At 42.5% G+C, this 8,964-nt stretch overlaps 1 protein-coding gene across 2 annotated transcripts; it reads left to right on the top strand.

Moving 5' to 3' along the window:
- Nucleotides 1-3,380: 3,380 nt before the first annotated feature.
- On the top strand, nt 3,381-5,024 carry LOC137803780 (E3 ubiquitin-protein ligase TRIM21-like). Of its 2 annotated transcripts, XM_068602509.1 has the most exons (2): nt 3,381-3,607; nt 3,644-5,024. In XM_068602509.1, the coding sequence occupies exons 1-2, from the start codon at nt 3,381-3,383 to the stop codon at nt 5,022-5,024; spliced, it is 1,608 nt and encodes a 535-aa protein (XP_068458610.1). The 2 variants fall into 2 exon arrangements, with proteins under 2 accessions (XP_068458610.1, XP_068458609.1); XM_068602508.1 differs by having other exon boundaries at nt 3,381-5,024.
- The last annotated feature ends 3,940 nt before the right edge of the window (nt 5,025-8,964 follow it).

Here is an 8,964-nt window from a genome sequence, read left to right as displayed (position 1 = left end):
AACTCCTCAGATTCTCACTGCGCTGGTGTCGGACATGAACATAAAAGACTTCATCATATATTTATAGCCGTTATAGAGATCTATGCGTTCGTTCTGATCCGGTCTCGTGTTTAGATTCCTCGCCACTTCCATTCATTCAATATTTAGTTGCTGCTCAGCTCCGCATGCAGCTTTGTTTCAGACGTTCATGTGGAAAGATCAAAGAGCACTTTTTTTTATTTCATCCTCCTCAGGACCAAAAAAAAGGGACGGATAAATCTGAGTGACACGTGTTTTTACTTTTAAACCAAGAAGATGAAACATGTTAGGGCAATTTTGCATTAAACCTATTCATAAAGGCAGATATGATCATTTACAACACTCGCGGCACGTTTTAATGAAAAGTTTGGATGCATTTGTGATCAGAAGACCAACGACCAGAATCTGAACGACACCCGAGGAGATAACTGGAGCTCTTTGTCTGAAGGGGAAAGAAATCATTGCAGCTGTTCCCCCGCCGCCGCTCGCCATCGCCATCACCGCCGCCGTCGTACTCGTCCTCAAACCGACAGCGGGAGAAACTCCGGTGATGTTAAAGACGGTTTAATTAAGTAAAAAAGGAGACATCCTTAAAAAATTCCACATGATAAATGTCCCTGGGATGTAATTTAAGGTGTGGAGGGGAAATAAAATGCAAAAAAAAGAACAAGGCCGAGGCGGACGCGGCTCCAGGGAGACGAGCGAGGCTTCATCCTGCCGGGAGTCCTTCGGGGCGGACTCGCCGCTTGCGTACCGGTCCGCGAGGTGCCGCGGCGGCGTACTGGGACCGCCGGCAGTCCTCAGCCGCCTCGTCTAACCTTCAACAAAACAGCTCCGACCCCGACATTAATCATCCGCCGGCAGCGTCGCCTCTCCGCTCCACCCCCGACGCGTCTCAGAGGGGCCGATGGCGTCGTCCCCGTCTCACCTGTCGTCCCTTCCCCCTTCCCCGGAGCTCGCCTCGTTTGCCCGTTGACGGCGACCCTCCTCGTCCTTCAGGCCTCCTTGACACCCCACTGTCCTCGGGGCCTCGGGGCGTCCTGTCTCTTTAAGGTTCTCGGACATGATGATGTTTTTGTTTTTTTATTGGAAGCCTTTAGTTTAGTTCAGTTAAGTTTTAGATCTTTTTCGTGGAAGACCAGCAGCTGGGACATGTTAGAGGTTAAATGATGAAGGGAAACTAAACTCTCTGAACTCTGATTGGTTGGCTCTTGTCCTGCAGCGTCTGGCTGTTCCAGGAAGGTTTGAAGTTGTGTTCCTAATGCCGTGTTTACACGGAAAGAGTTGTAAAATATCAACGGTATCATAGTGGCTGTTTGTGATGAATGTGATGAACTGAAGGATGAAGCGTTTCCTTTATGTGTTTAGAAACTCCTCCTTCAGCTAAATAAACTCTTTAAAAAAGCCTATTAGATCAGCAGGAAAATGCTGATTAAGTTTATAATGCACGACATTTACTTGAAGTGGATTATATTCACAGTTTGGTACTCAGACTTTTACTTCAGTGAAGGATCTGAATACTTCCTCCACCACTCCCTACTGGCGATGGGCCACTAAGAGGAGGAGCAACACAGAATGAAGAGAGCTGTAGAGTCACTTTTCCTGAAATGTAATTAAAGTTGTTGTGAGTGACAACAGAGCTGCAGTCAAGACAAGTCTCTCTGTTTCTCTCTAAAGAAACATTCAACTGAATCCAGCAGCTTTTCCTCAACAACAGAATCTCTGACAAACACTGGTGAGTCCTCTGATCTACAAAGACTAAATACACTCTCTACATATTTGATCCACGTTGAGTTCAAACTAGAATCTGATTGTTTTACATCAAGGTTTATCAGATAAAGAATATGAAGCCACATAAATGTGTCATTGTAGATCAAACCAACAGGTAGAAACCAAACCACAGGGACTGAACGCTGGCTAGTTGAAGGTTACACAGGATACCGTCACAGCTAGCATTAGCTTCAGCTAACTCACAGACCTGTTTCCTGTTTGAGCTCAAAACCTCAGCTCTACTCAGACAGGAAGTTCCTCTCAGTGAATGTTGAGCTGACTCACCGACAAAGCTTAAAAAAACAAGTCAAGTGAAACATTCCTAAATATATCACAGTAAAGTGTAATACATGTGTTAAGTCCAATATTTTGAAAATATTTAACTTTAAAAACAGACTTAACAGCAGTTTAGCAGTATTATTATCTTATTTAATCTGCGATGTGACAGTAATGGAGGGATCACATTGTGGGTTTTTGTAACTGTGCTGAAGGTTTGCAGGAGGCTGCAGCAAAAGTAATTGATTTGTACCCAGCATGCAGTTTGGCGGTGTAATTTTATGAATGTACAACCATTAGCGCTACAAATTGTTTATGCGTCACGAACTGTTGTGTCATGGTATTTTGCGCTGTTAAAGAGCGTTAGTTGTGGGTTATTAATTGTTGCTAAAAGTTTTAACCATGACTAAAGTTATAACCCTGATACGTAGGTAGCTCAGACCGCTGCACCATCGCCTGTCAGCTGTCAAAATTACAATTTGGTGCCTGCCAAAGGGTGGCAACAATCGTTACAGATATGCACCAACAGTATTTGAAAAATTCAAACCATACGGACCGGTTAAACCGGTACAATGCACAACCCTGATACGTTGTTTGCAATACACACAAAGTATATTTCACTTGAAATAATTTAGTTTGTTTGAAATAGTAATATGAAGTTGGCTAAACTATTCAAAAGTACATCTTAAGTAAGGTTTTAAATACTCCTTAATCATTATTTCAGTTACTTAAACGCAAGTGTAATTTTATTAAATGAGCATGTTAGTAAAACAAACAATACATAGTCAACCTTACTGGACTGTAATAAGTTCCTTTACTTGCTTTTTTTTAAGGCAATCGGTTTGCAAGGTTCTACAAGTAAGGTTAACTAATCGAATTTTACAGTGTATTTATAGAAACATTGCGTGAACATCAGATTCAGATGTTTCTGGACACCGTCACGATAATAATACAACCGTCGTAGGTACCGAGACTCTCTTTGATCCATAAGGTTTTGAGGTTGGAGCAGTCACTTGACCGTGTGCTATGTGCTAGCTAGATGCTAGCGAAGCTAGATAGTTTTTCTTTAGCCATCTCAGTACGGCTGTTTAGAGTACCTGTATTTTCAATAGAAATATTGATGTTTCGCGCCACTGTATTGATAAGAATTATAATACATTCCAATATAGTTGTCTCACCACTCCCGCTGAACTGCACATCTGACTTCTGGTTCACTCTTAGCAAATTCAGGATGACTTTCTTTATAATAATCATATAATCAAAAGAAATGTAATAAAAGTTAGTTTTTCTACTCTTGTTGTCCTCAGAGTGTCGATATGTCTGCTGCCAGCTGTCTGCTGACTGAAGATCAGTTTCTGTGCTCCATCTGTCTGGATGTGTTCACTGATCCAGTCACCATACCATGTGGACACAATTTCTGTAAAGCCTGCATCACTCAACACTGGAAGGTTAATGTCTCGTCTCAGTGTCCCAACTGTAACAAGCGTTTCTCCACCAGACCTGAGCTGAAGGTCAACACCTTCATCTCTGAGATGGCTGCTCAGTTCAGACAGTCAGCTCAACAGGAAGCCAGCAGCAGCAGCTCAGAGCAACAAGCTGCCAAACCAGGAGAAGTTCCCTGTGACGTCTGCACTGGAACCAGACTGAAGGCCCTGAAGTCCTGCCTGGTGTGTCTGAACTCCTACTGTGAGACTCACCTGGAGCCTCATCTAACAAGACCAGGTCTGAAGAGACATCAGCTGATCGACCCTGTGGAGAACCTGGAAGACAGGATGTGTACAAAGCACGATAAACTGCTGGAACTGTTCTGCAAGACCGACCAGATGTGTGTCTGCGCGCTCTGCACTGTTCTAGACCACAAGAACCATGATGTTGTTCCTCTGAAAGAAGAGTATGAAGGAAAGAAGGCCGAGCTGGAGAAGACTGATGATGAAATCCAACAGATGATCCAGAAGAGACGACTGAAGATTCAAGAGATCAAACACTCGGTGGAGCTCAGTGAGGGAGATGCAGACAGAGAGATAGCAGGTGGTGTTCAGGTCTTCACCGCTCTGAAGGAGTCTGTTGAGAGAAGCCAGGCCGAGCTCATCCACACCATCAAAGAGAAGCAGAGAAAGACAGAGAAACAGGCTGAAGGCTTCATCAAAGAGCTGGAACAGGAAATCTGTGAGCTGAAGAAGAGAAGCACTGAGGTGGCGCAGCTCTCACTCTCTGAAGACCACCTCCACCTCCTCCAGAGATCCAGGACCCTGAAGGCTGCTCCACCCACCAAGAACTGGACAGGAGTCAGAGTCAGTCCACCTTCACATGAGGGAACTGTGAGGAGAGCTTTGAATCAGCTGGAGGAGACGCTCAGTAACCAGATGAAGAAGCTGCTTGAGATCGCGCTGAAGAGGGTCCAGCAGTCTGCAGTGGATGTGACTCTTGATCCTGATACAGCTCATCCCAAACTCATCCTGTCTGATGATGGAAAACAAGTTAAACTTGGTGATGTAAAGAAGAATCTCCCAGACAATCCAGAGAGATTTGATACTGGTGTTAATGTCTTAGCAAAGCAGAGTTTCTCTTCAGGAAGATTTTACTTCGAGGTTCAGGTTAAAGGGAAGACTAAGTGGGATTTAGGAGTGGTGAGAGAGTCCATCAACAGGAAGAGAAACATCATACTGTCTCCTCAGAAAGGTTTCTGGACGATATGTTTGATGAATGAGAATCAGTACTACGCCCTTGATGACCCTCCAGTCCGTCTCTCTCTGAGGTCTGGGCCTCAGAAGGTGGGGGTGTTTGTGGACTATGAGGAGGGTCTGGTCTCCTTTCATGACGTTGATGCTGCAGCTCTTATCTACTCCTTTACTGGCTGCTGCTTCACTGAGAAACTCTACCCGTTCTTTGGTCTAGGTCGTAATGTTGGTGGTAAAAACTCTGCTCCTCTGATCATCTCTCCTGTCAATCACACTGAGTAGAACAACCACTTGATTCTCTACAGAAAGATTTACTAATAATGAATACAACAAATTTATTGTTTTGGTGATGCACATTAGTGATTTTTTATATTTTTATCTGTAAATGTGTTTCTTTGATTTTCGTGTTGCTACTACACACAGCTTTTATTCTAGTGATTGTTTTATAATTTAAACAAAAAGATGTCCTCATGAATAAGACAATTTTCAATTTTTTTACTGAGTACTTTCCTTCAGTACAAATCTGAGATGATTTTACATTGCTTCAGTATTGGAAATTGGTTTTGTGGCGTGAGAGCGTATGAAAATATGCAAAAGCGTGTGTCACACTCTAGAAAACTGTTGGTTCTTTTTAGATATGGAGGTTCTCTACAAACACATGATGATCTTGTAGAATATGATACATATGATGCATTAATGTAGATTAAACTAGCCAACAAGATATAAAGGAGGTAAAAACATGCAACAAACACATGAATGCAGAAACATCAGATATATTTTTAAACAGATTTTTCTGCATTTTCAATACTTTTCCTACTTCAAGTAAATTTGGTGGCAACAGCTCGCACTTTTTGCGGCCGTGCGTCGGTTGTGAAAAGTTTCCAGCGGAGGATGTTAGCGGCTAACATTGTTTAGCGGCCGCTAACATTGTTTAGCGGCCGTGCGTTGGCTGTGAAGAGTTTCCAGGGGAGAATGTTAGCCGCTAACATTGTTTAGCGGTCGTGCGTCGGTTGTGAAGAGTTTTCAGTTTAGCGGCCGCTAACATTGTTTAGCGGCCGTGCGTGGGCTGTGAAGAGTTTCCAGGGGAGAATGTTAGCTGCTAACATTGTTTAGCGGTCGTGCGTCGGTTGTGAAGAGTTTTTAGAGGACAATGTTAGCGGCTAACATTGTTTAGCGGCCGTGCGTTGGCTGCGAAGAGTTTCCAGGGGAGAATGTTAGCCGCTAACATTGTTTAGCGGTCGTGCGTCAATTGTGAAGAGTTTTCAGAGGAGAATGTTAGCGGCTAACATTGTTTAGCGGCCGCTAACATTGTTTAGCAGCCGTGCGTTGGCTGTGAAGAGTTTCCAGGGGAGAATGTTAGCTGCTAACATTGTTTAGCGTCTGCTAACATTGTTAAGCTGCTCACCAAAGGTGAAGGCTGCAGATTTGGTCGACTATCAGAATCCATTCGTCATTTAGACACAAACTAAATAGAGTACGGGTTAAAAAAAACAAGTAGCCCTTTGAGTAAAGGATCTGAATATTCCTTCCACATATTCTCAAACTCAGCGAGAAGCAGAAGCACAAGCAGAACATCCGTCAGATAGTTCAGCAACCGCTTCACTTCCACTCGGGTAATGCTCTGGAAGTCTCCGTGACCTTCCATCCTGCATGGACCGCTATCCTGTCGGGCAGTAACCCCCCTCCACCGCCTCCGGGGTGCAGCGGAGGGGCAGTAACAGGATTACAGGAGGCCGGACGTCTTTTGTTGTGAACCCGGCTGCTTGTTCCAGACCGCCGGAGACCCAGACTGATTGATTCATGAGCCGAGTGGAGATTCCTGAAAGTCACCTTCCAGCTGGACGTCAGAGGCTCTGAGAGGAAGAAGACAGTTTACATGTCAATGACTGTAATTTGTAAGTAATAACGTGGATGTAATAATGTAACCGAATCAATCGATTAATGGAGAAAATAGTCAGAATATTTATGAATATAATCATTATTTAATAGTTTAAAATGAGCTCGATATATGAGTTCAGTTCAGATCAAACTACAGTCATGAATAAAAGAAGTTTTAACATGAATATATATTTAATTTATATATATAAACATATATGCACTGTATATGTATCATATATATTTTATTATATTGTATAGCAAGCTACTGTGTGTGTGTATGTTTATAAATTTACGTGCATCACATCCTGCAAACATGAAGCTTCCGAGCTTAAATTATTCAACCGAAAATCCTCTGACAGACACACAAAACGTAAACACACACACACATACAATGTACACACACAGCAACACACAATATATATGTACTGTGTGTCGTATGAAACCCAATTCAAGTTAATGGAAAATGGCATTACTCTGCTGTGAGAGGCCTGCATAAGCTTGATAAAGTGCATGTGTGTGTGTTGGTGTGTGTTGGTGTGTGTCTGCCATCATGCTAATGTTACATGTAGGATGAGGGTTTTAGGAGGAAACTGCTACATTTTTCATATCTCCTGCATCCATTACAGCTCTCGAGGTCGATACGACATCCGTTCCTTATCAGCGGCTGATTTCTTTTATCCCGTGTACAATCGTGTGTTTTGTCGTCACAGATATGTTTTGCTCTTTTCAACAGTCATGTCTTGCAGAAACAACTGAAAATACAACAATCTAGAGGGAAAGGGGAAGAGAATCACGGCACAGTTTCCATTTCTTTTGTTCACCATCTTATACCAGGATCAAATGTTTGTCTTTTAAGACGTTCAGTTGACGATCAAAGAGCCGAACATTCTCGCTGCGGCTCGCCAGAGAGACACAAAAACTAGCAACGTATCCTCGAGGTCTCGTACAAAAACATTCTCACGAAATGTCCGTTTTCATCTGAAGGTCCAGCGACACGTGTCAGTTTCCTCTCGTTACATTCATTCAGTCTTTTCAAAATATATGTTTGTCTTCACTGGAAACAAAGTTAGTTTAGACTACAAAAGTACAAAATATCATGAAATACTTAGTTAGTTCGAAGCAACAAAAATACGTAGTTAAGTTTAGGCAACAAACCTACTATAGTTAGATTTAAGCAACAAAAATACATAGTTAGGTTTAGGGAAAACAAAAACTATAGTAAGGTTAAGGTAAGACACATAATTAGGTTCAGGCGACAACACTACTTTGTTTAAAGCACCAAAAATACTTACTTAGGTTTAGGCAACAAACATACTATAGTCAGATTTAAGCAACACAAATACTTAGGTTAAGGTAACACAAATAATTAGGTTCAGGCAACACAACTGCTTAGTTTCATCGGCAGGTTGCTGTGGGCCATTCAGAGGTGATGAATCAGGTGTAAGGAAGCCCTTCCTCTCTAACACACAACACAGGTTTGAACCAGCAACTTCAGCTGCCAATGTTTCACGTCACAGCTTTCAAGGACGCAGAGTCACTGGAAACTACGCGTGTTTGTCCGTGTTCATGCAGGTGATATGTGCGCGTGAAGGAACATGAATATGCGTTTTGAATTTACATTCCCTTGCGTCGCATTTCAAGGTAAGATTCCTCATCGGCCGCTCGCCGATTCCAAGAACGGAAAGAGTCGTGAACCAACTGCTGAACTCAGCGAAGGAGGAAAAAAAACATTTGCTTTTTTCACGCCGGTGACGGATTTGAAAGTCACTCTGACCTGAAAATGTTCTCAGTTCCTTGTTCGGTTTGTCACGTTTCTCTCGGAGCGCTTCCAGTTTGTCTCCTCATGTTTTTAAAGAAATCACTGGAGGCCTGAGTAACACATACACAGGACAAACATTATTATTTACTTCATAAAAACAGGTCTAATGTCACTGTAAATGTTCATGTTGCCCATACTAACCAGTGTATGGCATTACATTGTACATATTTTCAATTGGCATTATTTTCACCTTGTTTTAGGCTTTTACATCATCTTTATTGCCACAATTTGCGCAACAATTTCCCCCAAAGATTCCTCTCATCTTTTAGGTTCATGTTTTCATAAATCTTTATTCTCTTTACATTGAGCTCATTGAAGTCCACATGTCTCGTCTTCTTCTGGTCCTAATGTCTATTTCAGGCTGCAGGAATGTTTCTCCAGAGATGTATGTCAACATGTCCGCATGCCCACACAGAGAAAGGTGTTGTGGGTCGTTTGCATCGTCCCAAAGAGCCAACATGTACACCCCACAAAATATAACTCAAGTAATATAAAGAACTAACCAATTCAAGGTCACTAATTCAC

Source organism: Clinocottus analis, unplaced genomic scaffold (genome assembly GCF_023055335.1).
Source record: "Clinocottus analis isolate CAN_PGR_092001 unplaced genomic scaffold, fCliAna1.0.p SCAF_6, whole genome shotgun sequence".
Classification (NCBI taxonomy): Eukaryota; Metazoa; Chordata; class Actinopteri; order Perciformes; family Cottidae; genus Clinocottus; species Clinocottus analis.
The sequence above is the reverse complement of the archived record's forward strand: the minus strand, read 5'-3'. Positions and strand labels throughout refer to the sequence as shown.

Coding starts and splice junctions, on each gene's coding strand:
- LOC137803780 (XM_068602508.1), top strand. CDS start 3,381: ATGTCTGCTGCCAGCTGTCTGCTGACTGAAGATCAGTTTCTGTGCTCC.